Source organism: Bos grunniens, chromosome X, assembly GCF_055505025.1.
Source record: "Bos grunniens cultivar Pamir isolate PY7600 chromosome X, Bosgru_T2T1.0, whole genome shotgun sequence".
Classification (NCBI taxonomy): domain Eukaryota; kingdom Metazoa; phylum Chordata; class Mammalia; order Artiodactyla; family Bovidae; genus Bos; species Bos grunniens.
Window position 1 is genome coordinate 132,928,268 of NC_141194.1, and position 16,074 is coordinate 132,944,341.

Sequence of the window (16,074 nt, forward strand, 5' to 3'; positions counted from 1 at the left end):
TCTGCCTGTAATGCAGGGGATGCAGAAGATGCAGGTTTGATCCCTGGGTCGGGAAGATCCCCTGGAGAAGGGAATGGCAAACCATTCCAGTATTCTTACCTGGAGAATCCCATGGATAGAGGAGCCTGGCGGGCTACAATCCATGGGGTTGCAAAGAGTCAGACACAGCCGTACACGTACACACACACACACACACACACACAGGAGAATCTAATGTACACTCAGGATCAAGAATCACTGTGCTGGAAGAACCTTTCATGCTGCTTTGTTTTCACCTCTGGTATCCTGAGTTAAAGAGCTGAAAAAAGAGTTTGGGCAAAGAAGCAGAATAGGGCACTAGGTAAGGAAATAGGGGCAAGATCAGGAAGGCAAAAATCAAATAAGCAGTCTGCTGAGGTGAGAGAATAAGGCGCTACAGGCAGCTCATAAAACTTCAGAGCAGTTCACACCCTCTTAAGGTGAACTCCCTAGAGGAGGAAATGGCAACCTACTCAGTATTCTTTCCTGGGAAACCCCATGGACAGAGGAGCCTGGTGGAGTTGCAAGGAATCCACAACTGGGCAACTGAGCGGAAGCGCAAGCAAGCAAGGTGAGCTCACCTGTGAGTACACAGGAATTAAAAACTCTTCTTTAAGAGCACTGAGCCATTACGTTTTTATCTCTGCTTCTGGCAAAACCCCAAAACTTCCCAGTCCCTCAGCAATTCAGAGGGACAGAAGTAAGATCAGGTTTTAACCTATTCCATAATGAGGTTCTTGTTATTTTACCTGGAATCCCATCGGTCTGTTTTAGAATCATACTTATATGTGGGGATAAACTTGATTTCCCCTTCCATGAAGTCAGCAAAAGCTTTTTTCTGTGTGCGTTGAATATTTAGCTAGAGATAGAAAAATGTATCATATAAGCAAGGTAACACCATCTTAATAGAAGTGATAATCAGGTTGATCAGCTATTTTTCTGTGCATCTAGTTTCTGTATCTTTTGCAATTGTCAGAGTACATAGATAATATTTCTGTGCCTTATGAATTAAATTTTGACATTCCCACAGCATCTAAACTCACCCACAGACAGGATGCTCATATAAGCATGTCACTAATTTTTTATTGCTAATGGTGGTCAGGGTACAATGGAAAAATGAAACCTGAATAATCATAAGTTCCCTGAAGTTAGCATGTTTTTTTTTTTAATTTATTGAAGCATAGCTGATTTACAATGTTTTCTTAATTTCTGCTGTATAGCAAAATGACTCAATTATACATATATTCTTTTTCATATTCTTTTCCATTATGGTTAATAACAGGATATTGAACATAGTTTCCTGTGTTATATTCTAGGATCTTGTTTATCCTATATATAATAGTTTGAGTACAGCTTTTTTAAAAAAAGCACACAAATGTTGACTGGATAATTCCAAAAGCCAAATTCAGTAAGAGTTAGAGATCATTTTGAAAATTATCTTCACTCAAGTATTTTACCAGAATTACATAAGATTCCAATTGTACCCCCTTTGGAGGCAGGACAGAGGAAAAAATGCAAAGAAGTTAGCTAGCCAACTTCAATGTGAAGGTAGACAGGGTGAAGATAGGCTCACTATAAAAACCATTCTACTGCAAAACACCAGAATTCTGACCATATCTGAAGGTTAAAAGCCTCATACTAGGATTTAAAAACATTAAAAAAATAGACATTCAAGTCAATTTGAAACATTTTCTCCCCTCAATAAGAAGCATTCACTTTTAGCAGTAGTATCCATATGCTGAACTAAAAAATTCAAGTCCTGTGCCAGGTTCTGAGGCAAACTGCCAGAAAACTAGGTTCCTCAATATCGTTTTATATAAATGCTACCATATCAATGCTTCCCTGACAAGTTTTAACATCTATAAAACAGCTAGTCTCAACTCCTCCATCAGTTCCCATTAGACCACAGTTTGTGCTATCTGTCCCAGACAAACTTCTCTTCTATGCTCCCCAATCCCCTCATAGGGCCTCCCTCTTTTACCTCCAAGCTGTTGCTGAGCCTGCCAAGTAATCATAGAGCAGCTTACCCTGTTCCATCTGCCAAACCACATCAACATAGCTGAAGGCCTGTTTCCTCCAGGAAGTGTTTTCCAATTAACCCCACCCATTCTCCAACTCATTTATACAAATCTCTGAAATCTCTTCTTGATAAAGACTTAATGAATAAATGTTACATTGACTATTTATCACTAATATTATCTCCCCTCCTCCCATCCAAGTACTTCATAAAAACCTTGTGTGTATTCACTGCTTCACTATCACAATGTTTTCCTAAGACAATGAGACCTTTCCATCTACTTCTAGATTAAGACACACTTCCCATGGGGCTTAACAATTTTATCTGCTATGTAAGAAAGTACCTATAAGATAAAATTTTACTTACCTGGTCAAATTTCAAGAGTCTCTGAAGGTCATTCTTGTTAATAAGACTCTTCACTTCACTGGCATCAGGCATGCAAAGCCTGTAGTTCAAATCTCCCAACCAGATGACGACACTGAGGATCAAAAAATATATGAGTAAGAGTAGCAGTAATTAGCATAAAAGTCAATGAGAGGAGAATGCAGAGAAGGAAAATGGGTAGATTACTGATAACATTCATTTATCACTATGTGACAAGGGGTTTGAGCGCTAACTATCCTTTGGGGATGAGTACTATCAACGCCTGAGAGGGACAAGGGGATGAGAAAAGAGGTGGGAGGACGGACACTGCACGCATGAGGAACAAAGATGGAGAAATATGGGGTGTGTGTGGGACTCGGGAGCCAAGGAGTTAACTGCCTCAGAGAAGCATGTAGTTTATTTGCTGGACTAGCTTCAAAATTTCACCTGGCTGCTTGCCAGGTCTCTAGGGGAAGAGAATCTGAACATTTTCTACCTCTCCAAGCTCTGATGTTCTACTGGCTCTCCACGAGGGTCTGCACAGTCTGAATGACACCTCTCTCAGGCAGGGCCCACTAGCGAACAGAGGTTCAGGGCTTTCTGCTGTCACCAGTCTATCTACCCCTGCCCGGGAACCACAGTCCAAGTCCCAGGAAGAAAGGAGACTGGCAGCCCACAGGCTCCCAATCACAGCAACAGACCCCCAGGTGTGCTTAGAGCCCCACAGGGGAGACCCTGAAATGACTGCACCAAAACGGGCTATTTCAAATTCTGAATGGGTCTCCTTGCCAATCTTTGATGCAACATGAAATTTAAGGAATCCCAGGTAAATAAATTTATGGAATTTCAGGTCAATTTTATGACCACTGATGTCAAGGCCTTGCTTTACCACTGTGAAGCAGAATTCCATATGATCCTAAATGTTGAGACAATATGGAACAGGCCAACATCACTATCTTGCCCTACTCTTTCCTCAATTACCCCACTCTCTATTGATTCTAATAGCCCTCAAATTATCTTTTGTTTTCCTGCTAATTCCTATCTCAAACCACTTATTCCAAGTCTCATCACCCTCTCAGAATTCCAATTACTAGTGTTAATTTCCTTACAGCTATTTTCTACTAACAATCCATTCCTCAACTGATTTTTGTTTCTGTTCTTATTAAGTTTCATTATTCACTAACCTTTCATATTAACCACTGGTGTCTTTAAATCACCATGGCCCCTTTTCTGAATGATTCACAGTCAGTGAAAAGAATCATGTAGATCTATGTTTACTGGCTTGGAAAATAATTCACAAAAAATAGGATAATACAGTCCTATATAATGAGTATGTGTGTGCATGTGCATAGATAAAAGTCTAGAACAGCACTATTCAGAAGAAATAGGACACACATTACAAATGTAATTTAAAATTTTTTAGTAGCTAAATAAAAGAAACAAGTGAAAATAACTTTAACAACAAATTCCATTCAACTCAATATATCCAAACTTTTGTCATTTCAACATGTAATCAATATTTAAAAAATTGAGATAGTTTACATTTTTCCCCATAATTTCAGTGCATAGTCTATGCTCACCACACACCTCAGTTTGGACTAGTTACTTTCAAGTGCCCAATAGCCACCTATGGCTACTGGACTGCCATACTGGACAGCAGAGATCTAGAAGGATACACACTGAATTGTCCACAATGGTTTTCTCTGGAGGGAGGGACTGGCTGGGGAAAGCAGAGATAAGAAATGATGGGTTTTTTCCTTTCACCTTTTATTATATTTATAATACATATTTCTATTTTATAATAAAAAATAATGAAAACTGATTACAACTGACAGATCCCCTCCACCACTACTCAGATGTCCACTGATAGAACTAACCTTTCCTCTGATAGCAAATCTAATTTCTCTGACTCATTGCATCTGCTAGTTCTCAAAACCTTCCTCTTCTTTGTGAATCCAATCCCAAAACAGAATCTCTCACTCTGCACATTTCTATAGTTTCTCATCATGGTTAGTCTCTTCTCAGCTCTGCTACTCAAAGGCTAAAGAAGACTTAACCACTCACTCATGTTTCATGATGTTCAGCTGTGGGAGGGTCTGATTTGGGACCACAAAACTCATTCGTGCGCAGATGTCCTTATAATCTTGATTCCTTCTCTCAAACTCTTCCACGTGGGCAGCCAGGTGGGAATTGACAATGCAAAAGGTAGTGTTGTGAAATACAAACCTCACAGCTACCCCACCTTTGTTTCCCTGTTAGCAAGAGTAATTATTCACAGTTAGTACAAAAGACACAATGAGCACCTGAACTTCATATGGACATGAAATCATAATCAAGCTCAACTCCAAAGTAACTCACCATCTTTCCCATGATTCCAGTTCCAACAGTTTCTGTAGCAACATCACGGATATATCGCAACTGATCCTTTCTGGCAAATATCAGGAGCATCATCCCAACAAGGCGGACTAGTTGAACCTTTAAGTTCCAGGGAATTAGAAGAGGTTTGTGTTAATACCACTCTTTGCACATCTCTAACTTCCCACAAGTAATTTTCCACCAAGAAGATATAATCATGCCTCAATTTGAATCTAAATCCTCTAATTTCCCAATGGACCTCATAAAGAGGAAACAAATTTTTCCAGGAAAGTGCTAATCTGGCTCTGACCAGTAAAAGTCTTCAGGGACAACGAGTACCCTCAGCTCTACATTCATTATTTTAATCACATTTTAGCCTACCATGAGTAAGCAGTATTAAAAAGTTGAATAATAAAGACAAAGCCTCTATCCCAGCTTGTTCTTTTTGCCTCTCCTTCCTAGTTTCTGATTTACAATTTCCTAATAAAATGTGTAACAATCCTATTGACTTCTTTGTGAACTAGAAATATGTCTGAAATATGTATTAGTCTATATGAGAGGAATAACATCTTCAGCAGTCTTATCACCTGCATCAGGTGTAAGAAGGTGCAGATGAAAATTACTCAGACAGATGACTCCTTTTGAAGGGCTTGGTATGGTAGCTGCATAATTAAAATAACTCTTTTGGTAGCCTCTACTATTTGCCTTCTAAAGACCAACAAATTGGGTCACCTTGCTAAAGTCAACTCTACTCTTGACTTACAACCAAGTTTTAAACTCATTTAAATTCCACAACACTCCTGTTTTTACTCCAATTCCAAAGCTTACCCCATGCACCCACATGCTTCAAACTGCTTTTCTGTAAAGCATCCAGTTCTGACCATGTAAGCAAACAATTTCAATCTTAAAATCTTATTGCAAAAAGTCACTTATATGTCATTTGAGTTAATTATTGCTAACAGTACAGTAAAATTCTTCCTTTCTCTTAAAACTTAGCCAAGCAATGAAACTATAGAATCGAGAAGCTTAGGGAATTTTTTTTCTAGGAAATAGGAATGAAAAGCATTAGTCTGCCCTATCCGGTATTACACATGGGGAAGAATTCAATTAATCCATTCTTTTGGAACAAGCTATAAACAGAGTAACTTCCAGTGAGTGCTATTTAGTCATATACTAAAAAAGATAATTAAATGCGGCTTACTTTCTTATACTTGGCTTTGGAATGCAAACTCCTCTCTACCGCCAAGGACCACTCTTGTTCTTTCACAGATTCAAAGTAGAAAAAGGCTTCTGTGCTCAAGTCCAGCTCTTGGAATCTGAGAAAACAAGAGGATGTGAGATCCACATCCCATAATTATCTCTGACTACCTCCTGTCCCATTTTCTGAGACATTAGGTGAAAAAAGGAATGTGGGAGAGAGGAATTTTAGAGAACTGCTCTATTGATTCAAGTGATCAGTAAGGACAAGTAGTTTTCTTTTCAAAAGACTCCCCCACAAGTATATGCATAGGCCAAGCAAAACACAAAAAAACTTCCATAAGGGATAACAGAGCTTTGCTTATATATCCTAGGAATAGTCACTATTAGAATTAACCTCAGATCTCAGTTTCTATGAAGAATATAGTTTTCTAGGGGTTTTAAGAGGACTAGATGCTTCCTCACAGCATTTTAGATATCTCTTCCTTTATGATCTCACAAATTTGACCCACAAGTTAGCTCTCATACATAGTCTACAGCAGGTTTTTACAAACAGTGGGGAAAAAAGGGCAAAATGTCACATAAAGTAACACCAAACATATAGCCAAAATGAAATTCCAGACATGTATTTTACCCAATGCAGTAGATATCAGGAGGATTCAGATCACAGTTCAGCCAAGGTTCTAACCCACTATCTGGAGACTGGCCATTCACGTTCCACGTTCCAACAAAAAATCTAATACATAATACCAAAAAATAATTTAGAAACAAAGGTAAAGTGTGAACTAAAGAAAGTTCTCTCATTATTTCTATACAAGTGTATATTCACAATAAGCCAGTGCAATTTCTCAAGCTGCTTTGCCACACATACCAAAAAACCCTTCTTGCCTGTAGAATGCAAAGGCAGTGGGCTTATTCTCTCTAAATTTCACATCAGGTAAACCTACAGAAAGGAATCAAGTTTCTATTTAAAAAACACAAATTTAATGGCTCTACCACATATCCTTCCTCTTACATTCCATCCAAACATATTTGAAGGGAGAGCTTCTGGATGGGAAAGAGGTATCTTCACTCTGTAAGGATGTCTAATATGGATAACTGTTCCATAAGGAACCATAGTTAAATCCAAAAACTCACTTCTTGAAGGATTACAAGGACATCTGTGGAGGAAATTCTGTTGAGACAGATATAGTATTAAGGGGGAAAGCAGAAGGGAAAACTCATGACTGTCTTAACTGTTTACATACAAATATAAGCATCCTGGGGAATCTGAAGAACTGGAGGCTTCAGCACAGGGATATAGTCATGACTGAATTAGAATAAATGAGGCATAATGGGATAGCAGATGGGTCTGGAATCTTGGACTAAAAGGGTACATGCTGTTCGCAAATAACAAAGAAAAGTGTTGCTGCTCTGCACATCGAGATACACGGCATACTACACCACTCCACACGCCACACACAGTGAATCCAAAAAAGAGGATATCAACAAGTAAAAATGAAATGAAAAATCTAATAGAGGAAAGAATTCAAGATAGGCCTCCCAATCAAGAGGATTGGGTGAAACTTCCTTTAGTTAACTTAGCAAAGTAGGAAAATGAAAATTAAGGGCTAGCAGCAACAGTGGACTTAAACTGCCGATACTGGCAAGAAGAAATTGGGCAGGTCAGACAGATAAACACACCTGCTTATGGAGTGTGCTAGGAGACAATTCTCTAGTACATGTGAGCTTGACTTCGTTCTCTAAGAGTGGATAGTATTAGTAGATGTGGTATCATTTAGTAATATACCACATGATTTATAATCTAAATCATTTGGATTTAGAAAATCCAAGGGAAATTGTAGCATTTGCATTATTGTGGATATGTAGGTTACTGACCACATAAAGACAGGCGCTTGAATCAGCTCACCATTCTTTTTTATTATGCTTTTATTCTGAAATAAGCTAATTACACTAATATCTTAAATACCAAAAGAACATTTTTTGCTATACCATCTAATGTAACTAATGTTTCACCTCCGTAAGTAGGAGAGAGACTAACCTGAAAGTCTGAATGTTGACATATTCTTTTTCTCGCTTTGCCAGGATGTGTTTGATGAGACCCTCCCGCTGTCCAGACTGGGTGTTTGGTACAAAGAGCTTCCGCATGGTGTTGGTCACTTTGGGGGGTTCCTTATTAGAAGCTTCTTTTTCACGTGAAAGCCTAGTGAATAAATGAGCAATTCAGAAGTGAAACTGCCTTCACCAGGGAAGTCTCACACATGGGAAATCTGTTTCAACACAGGACTTACATTCTATTCACTGAAGAGGGTGGGGGTGGAGGTTCCCGGTGAACCCCTATAGGCTGATTCTGCAAATTGATTTTCTTGTCCAAATTCATAGATGAAAAATTATCCTCAAATCCAAGAAGCCCTGAAGGATGCAAAACCCAGAGTCAAAGCGGGGGAAGATAACATCCAACTTGTTCGGGATAGATAGGACTTTGCTTTGGTCAGCGGTTTTGATCTGACCCCTATTTGCTCAGCGGCGTTACCAAACAGAAAGGTATACGAACAGTGATAACATAGATAGGGGAAGAAGCACATCTGTCCCTGAACCACTGACACATTAACTAGAATGATAAACATAACTAGTAAGTTACATTAACTTGGAACATGACTAAAAGAGCGAGTATTTATAGAAGACTTTTAACACAATGCCTGGTTGATAATTAGGGATTATATCACTATCTCACTTAATCGTCACAAAGACCTCATGAGATAGGTGCTATTAAAAAATCTTCCTAAGTTACAGAAAAAGAAACAGAAGCTCAGAGATGTCAAAGTAACTTGACCAAGGTCATATAACTATGAAGTCAGAGAGCTGTGATTCAAACCCAGGCAGTCTGCCCCTGGAGTCTGCATTTTTTATACCTCTGCTAAGCTGGCTCCAAAAGAGCTAACATGCCATAGAAAGTAACAGGACTGAACATGAGGTGGTGAGTACAGACTCCAAAACCACTCCATAGGAGAAGGTATCTGACATTGACATTACTCCATACTATCTTATCTGCCCAGATAAAATCTACTGACTCTGCAATCATCATAGTGACCAGGGGAAAAAAAAAGAATCTTTTCAGTACCTGAAAAAACAGAAGAGTTGTCCTTAGTGTCTAATTTCTGGTACCAGCTGGATGACTCCTTTTGGTCTGGAACAAGAAGCTGTGACTGAGCTGGAGAGATAGGGGTCATAGAGTGGAACAACCATTCCATTGAATGGAACTTACCATAACCAAAAGAGGAGCCTGGTAGGCTACAGTCCATGGGGTTGCAAAAGTCGGGCACGACTTAGCAACTAAACCACCACCACCACCAAAGGCCATTCACTTAGCACCATTCCTGAACACAAAGGAAGAGACTAAGAAAATGAGAGCAGCTCTGGGACCATCTGGGGCTGGAGGAGGATTACTGTCTGCAGTAAGCTGGCCATGGCAAGAAACAGAAGATTCTGGAAATTGACTCAGGGTCCTTAAAGCTGAGTAGACTTACCCTAATCTATCCCTGGGGTCATTCCTGAACAACAAAAAAAATCACCTATCAAGGCTCCATGAGCAAGGTACTCTGCTAACGGCCACGTGTCTCTGTATGCATGTCCCAGACAAATAGAAAGAAAACTGCTGAGGTTTGAGTTACCTTCCTGAGCAGCAAGGACCTCTGAGACGAACTTCACACAGTGATCCTCATCAGGGATTTCAAAGCGTCTCTCTCTGGTCCAGTCCCCTTGAATCCTAATTTTGCAGCCACCTAAAAAGAACAGAAATCCATATACATATAATGTTTTCTTGGGATCATATTTTCAACTTACCAATTTAATAGAAGAAGATCCAGATAGCAAACATTCCAGACCTCTAATGTATGAAGCATACCTATAAGATCAAGGGATTCGTTGTGGTGGTGGTATTGGGGGTGATGCAGAGAAAAATTTAATGTAGGCTAATGAACTGTGTAAATGAGCAGCCTAATATAGTGACATGATGTATAATAAAATCATAGTTTCCTACATTCTAATATGTTGTTCATATGTCACTGTAGGAACCTTCAAATTCTAGCAAAAGATCGATTCCCCAACCACCCCCCTCATACCTCCTAGCTGGAAATTCCTACCACTTCAAATCCAAATCACATAATACGAATCTCTGAAGTGTGAAGGGAAAAACGGAAATAGGATGGTTTGTTCCTTAGGTACAGACTGTACTCAGGCAACTGAATTTATAAGCTAAGTAAAAAAGAAAAGCATAATGGGATCGGCTTGAATTATTCTGCAAAGAAGCATCTATACCTCATTTACCTCCAGTAAAAAATCTATGTCTTGAAAAAACTCACAAAAATAATATAATGACCCATGTCCACGAGTGTTCTGGTTCAAGTATAGCCAATTGGAAAACAGTGTAATTAGACGCAAAGTTACCTAGGACTTCAGTTTCTTATGTATATAACATACTGTCTCCCCTTTTCTAAAGCCTTACATTTACCATCTGTATCAACTCTCTGGCTATGGTGATCCAGGAAACCCATGTCCTTGTTTATATTCTTATTTTAACTGATTTATTACACATACTGCTTTCTCATGGCCCTGGAAACTATAAGCTCTTTGAGGGCAAGAGACAGGTTGCACATAAGGGTTACCCAACATAACACTCTCAATGGTTTCCCGGGGTTGTCTGGGACAGAGGGGCTTCTCAGGACTCAAGACTTCTAAAGGTAAGACCAGGAAAGCCCCAGGAAAACTGGGTTCATGAGTTACTTTACTGATAATAATGACATCAGACTTCACAGACAGAAGGCATTTAATGACTATAGAACTGGACTCTTTCACACTTGTAAATAACAGAGATGAGAAAATGAAATGAAAATCATAGTGTCTTATGGTAGAAATCCACTTCTGAACCTTTGACTCTCTCTTTCTTTGCATTTCTTTACGTTTCTATCTACACGGATTTAGTGACCAGAAGAAAGAGAAAAACATAGAGGATAAAAATGGGGGAAAAAAGCACGCAAGAGGACCAGCAATAAGAAAATTAATGAGGCTGCCACTGTAAGGAGAAAAAAAAGAGCATGAATAAGGACTTTCAATTAGAACTGCTTTCAAGATACAGGGAAAACCTCCTTCAGGACACAAATAGTCCTCTCTTTCTCTGATAATTTATATTAAAAGTAGAAAAAAAAACTTAAAAAGAGCAGCTTGTATCGGATAGAAACTTAGAACAGGAACATGTGTTCTCTCTGTTCCAGGATCTTGAAAGATACATTTTAGCAAGTATAAAAAAATAAACTGACCCATTTAACAGAAGATTCCAGAAACTGCTTACAAAACAAAAAACACTAGATGCTCTCTCACCATGTTGCATGGGAAAGAGAACAAATGACCCCCTCCACCCAACCGTCCACTCTCTTCCCTGCCAGCCCTTCTGGCCTCTGAGATCAGCTAACACTCCTCTTTCCTCAACTTCTCTGAATACTCTCTGAATCTCTCAGTAGTTCTCAACTCAGGGAGCATCAGAATTACCAGAGGCACTTTCAGGAAATACTGACACTTGGGCCCCACCCCAGGCCAAGAAAACAGAATTTCTGGGGGTGAAGCCCACTGGCAGTTTCTAAAAACACTCCCCCAGGTGATCTAGCGCATCCAGAAAACCAGAGTCACCTGCAAACTGGCCAGCCCCTGAGAGTAGCTCCCCCACAGCCCTCCAGAGTAGAGGCTATTTATAGTCTCTCACATACTATGTAATTTAAGACTGGTGTCCTTATTTGTCCTAATGCCATCTCCAGACCATTCCCTCTCCTCCTCCCTCAGGAAAAATCCCTTCTCCTTTGAGACTCACCCACTGGACTATGCCAGTGCTTTCCCTTCCCTCCTCCATGAGATCATGCACCAACCTCCCAGAAACTTCTGAATCCAGGCCTGATTCATAAGACTTCCTCTCCACTCACACTTTTGCTTTAATTTTGCATCCCTTCAAAATTAGCACTGAAAACTCAGTCAACACCTTCAACTTCCTCATCCAACGACCTTGCCCCTCCACCTCAGCCACCTATTCCCTCAGTCTTACTGGGACTACTCAGTTATACCCTGGATCTTTTGTCACAGAAACACCATCACCTCATAAATCTTTAATTCAAACACCTACTCTGAACTCCTTGCCACTTACCTGCTCTTAGGGGAACCTCTGACACACTGATCCCTTCACTTTCTCAGTATTCATTCACTCTCTCTTGCTTTCACTACCCTCCCCCACCTTTCTTTGTGAGGGCATTAACCCTGCAACTGTGCTTAAGGAATTTTCCCAGCAAGAATACTGGAATAGGTTGCCATTTCCTCTTCCAGTAGATTTTCCCAACCCCAGGATTGAACTCATGTCTCTTGAAGCTCCTGTATTGGCAGGCAGATTCTTTACTACTGAGCCACCAGGAAGCCCTTCGCTTTCCTTTTTGTCAAACAGAAGCCATCATTTCACTCTGCTGCAAAAACCCAGAACTGCCTTACCACTCACTCTGTTCTGGCTAATGCCTACCTGGCTAACTCTCAACACTCAGAAATCCAACTAACTGCGTTCTCTGTACTTATATCTGAGGGAATAAAACCAGATACACAAGCACACACACACCCCATTATAAATTGACTGCTAACCTCAACAGGGCCCTGTATGATAGGAATCAGTCTAAGTTTCCATAGTCAACTTGTCTCCAACTACTATCTGGAAAAACAATTCACAACTTCACATTTATCATCAGTCTTTGAATCCCACTCTTCCCAAGCAGATTGCTTTACCTTATACTTCAAAGGAAATGGAAGCCATCATATCCTACCTGTATCTCTATTCATCTTCTCCTTTCCCTTCTGGTACAAGGAAGAAGATCAGAGGAATTACAACCCCTTGGGTTCTCTCAGGAATCTTACCCTTGCAATTATTCTCTAGACACCTCCCCTCAGTATCTTCAACCTCTCCCTCACATAGTCTCCTTCTTATCAGCATTTAAATAAATCATGTTCTAAATTCTCCTTATTTAAAACAAAAAACCTTCCTGGACCCCATATCCCACTCCAACTCCAGTTCATCTCTACATTCCCCTCTGCAGTCAAGCTTTGAATGACACATAGTTAAGTTACTACTTGCTCACCTTTCGTTTCTCTCTTTAATCCATTCCAGTGTGACTTTGGCTCCCATTACCCCTCTGGAATTGCTTTGTTAAGGTCACCAATAATCTCCATATTGCTAAATTCAATGGATATTCTTCAGTCATATTATCAGATCTATCAGCAGAAATCAACAGTTGATCCCTCCTTGAAATAGTCTCTTTAAAAGGCTTCTATGACACCATACTCATCTAGTTTCTCTCTCTCTTTGGTCACTAATTTTTAGTGCCCTTTGAAGTATCTTCTCCTCTACCCAAACTTGAAAAAGTAGAGTGAGTTCAATCCTAAATCTTTGTCCTCACTCTGTATCAGCACTGCCCAATAGGACTTTCTGTGATGATGGACATGCTGTAATAACTACACTGTGCAATATGGTAAACAATGACCCATGTGGCTAATGAGTACTTGAAATGTGACTAGTGCAACTGAGGAATTGATTTTCTAATTTTGTTCTAATTAATTTAAATAGGCACATATGACTAGTGCCTACTATAACTGATAGCACAGCTATACAATGCAATCACATAATCTCTTATGGTTTCAAACACCCTCTTTGTGCTAGTGACCCAGACCTTACTTCTGAGCTTCAGATGCATACATTCAACTGCCAATTTATCATCTACACTTAAATGTCTCAAAGAAATTTCAAAGTAAACATGGCTAAAGCCCCAGGAAAACTCATTCCTCTTGCAATGTTCTTATTTCTGCAAATGGTACCACCAACCACATTCATGCCAGAAACCTAGGATTCATCCTTGACAACTTCTCTTCAGCTTATCCCCTATCCCCACACCAGCCTCTGTTGATTTACTCTTCAAAATAATTTATCATATCTGTCTAGTTCTCTCCATTCTTACTGCCACCATACCCTCTAGCACTCTAGCTTAAACTGAAAGAGCCTCCTGGCAACCCAACACGGGCATAAAATCCTTCATATTCTTTCAATTTTTAAACTCTAAAAATCCAGATTCCTCATCATGGCTTACAAGATTCTACTGGATCTGGTCCTAGCCTGGCCTACCTTAGTGCCTGAGACTTATTTCAGGCATGCTGGCCTTCTTTCATTTCAAAGAAAGTATCAAGCTACTTCCCAATTTGGGGCCTATACCCATGACGTTCCTTTTACCTGGAATCTTCTCTTGCCCATTTTCACCTCTTACTTATCCCCTCTGGTCTCAACTTAAAAGTCACTTCTTCAAAGAGGCCTTCCCTAAGGACCTTGACTAATTTAGTCTTATCAATTCTCTCTATTTCTCCCTGATAGTATTTATCAAAACTGCAACTATGAGGACTTCCCTGGCGGTCCAGTGGTTAGGACTCCAGGGTTCTGCTGCAGAGGGCCTGGGTTCAATCCTGAGTTGGGGAACTAAGATCCCACAAGCTGTGGGTGATGAAGCCAAAGAAAACAGAACAACAACAACAACCCTGCAACTATGTAACCATACATTATCAGTTTAAAAGCTGTTTCTTTTTTTTTTTAAGCTGTTTCTTAAAAATAATAATAAATAAAAAAATAAAAGCTGTTTCTTGCACTAAGTTTCATGAAGTACCATGCCTATGCTGCTTTTCCCTGTATCCCTAGAGCATAGTGCGTGGCACATAAGAGGTATTCATCAACTTATGGAAAAGATTAACGGATTATAGCCATCAATGTGACACTAGTACCAAATAGCACAGAAGCAAGAACCAAAGCAGAAGCAGCAACCTTATCTATGTTATTTTCTACCAACTGTGCAGCACTTAGAATATTGCCTGGCAAATAGAAGGCACTCTACAAATATTTGTTGAAGAATGAATAAAAGAGGGCTCAGTATTAAGGAATTAGTATCATACTGTCCATCAATAGGTCAAATAAGGAAGAACAATAGAATCATCTCTATACATACTAAAAAGACATTTGATAAAATTTAATATGTATTCATCATTTTAAAAACACAAAGGACTTCCCTGGTGGTCCAGTTGTTGAGACTCCGTGCTTCCACTGCAGGGGGCGTGGGTTCAATCCCCGGTTGGGGATCTAGAATCCCACATGCCCATATGCCATGGCCAAAAAAATTAAATAAACTCATACAAATGTGAAATATATGCAGTTTCTTAATATTTTGTAAAATAAAACTATAAAATCAATAAGCAATAATGTCCTCAACAGTGAAGCACCACTTGAGGCATTCTCACTGGAATCAGGAGCTAAACATAAAATGTCATCATCATCATCATCATCATTTAACGTTGACCTCCAAATTCTTGTTGGTGTAATGAGATAGGAATCAAAACTAATAGCTACTGCTGCTGCTGCTAAGTCGCTTCAGTTGTGTCCGACTCTGTGCGAGCCCATAGACGGCAGCCCACCAGGCTCCCCCGTCCCTGGGATTCTCCAGGCAAGAACACTGGAGTGGGTTGCCATTTCCTTCTCCATTGCATGAAAGTGAAAAGTGAAAGTGAATTCTCTTGGTCAGGTCCGACTCTTTGTGACCCCATGGACTAGCCTACCAGGCTCCTCTGTCCATGGGATTTCCCAGGCAAGAGTACTGGAGTGGGTTGCCATTGCCTTCTCCAGGTATAGCTACTAGAAAGACACAAAACTATTATTTGCAGATGACTAGGGCTATCAAAACCAAAAAAGAAAATAAAAGGCTCCCCCAAAATAAAATTCTGTAAAGTGGCTGGATAAAAGATAAATATCTAAAAGTCAACAGCTGCTCTGTATACTAGTGGTAAGCAACAGAAGAGAAAAAGCTTCCCCCAAAAAAAGTTCCACTGACAATAGCAGCAAAAAAATCCATCAAAAAATATTTAACCTACAAATATTTGCTATCTATGAAGAAACCACAATATGTTACTGAGAGATATAAACAGAACCTCGGTAAGTAAAAAGAGATATACCATGTTCCTTGACAGTGACTTAATTTTACAAAGGAGTTAAATTAACAAAATTTGGTGCATATCTATGG

At 39.7% G+C, this 16,074-nt stretch overlaps 1 protein-coding gene across 5 annotated transcripts in view; it reads right to left on the reverse strand.

Moving 5' to 3' along the window:
- Window positions 1-16,074, reverse strand: part of OCRL (OCRL inositol polyphosphate-5-phosphatase) — a 51,840-nt gene that overhangs the window by 25,818 nt on the left and 9,948 nt on the right. For 4 of the 5 annotated variants that reach the window (XM_086387210.1, XM_086387208.1, XM_086387209.1 and 1 more), the window contains exons 5-14: window positions 9,622-9,732; window positions 9,072-9,161; window positions 8,242-8,362; window positions 7,992-8,153; window positions 6,585-6,686; window positions 5,955-6,069; window positions 4,757-4,873; window positions 4,463-4,650; window positions 2,402-2,513; window positions 768-877 (exon numbers count right to left, since the gene is read on the reverse strand). In XM_086387210.1, the coding sequence (XP_086243336.1) occupies window positions 768-877; window positions 2,402-2,513; window positions 4,463-4,650; window positions 4,757-4,873; window positions 5,955-6,069; window positions 6,585-6,686; window positions 7,992-8,153; window positions 8,242-8,362; window positions 9,072-9,161; window positions 9,622-9,732 (1,228 nt within the window). Of the gene's footprint in view, window positions 1-767; window positions 878-2,401; window positions 2,514-4,275; window positions 4,428-4,462; window positions 4,651-4,756; window positions 4,874-5,954; window positions 6,070-6,584; window positions 6,687-7,991; window positions 8,154-8,241; window positions 8,363-9,071; window positions 9,162-9,621; window positions 9,733-16,074 lie in introns of those variants that run through there. The other variant, XM_086387211.1, reaches the window with a different exon arrangement.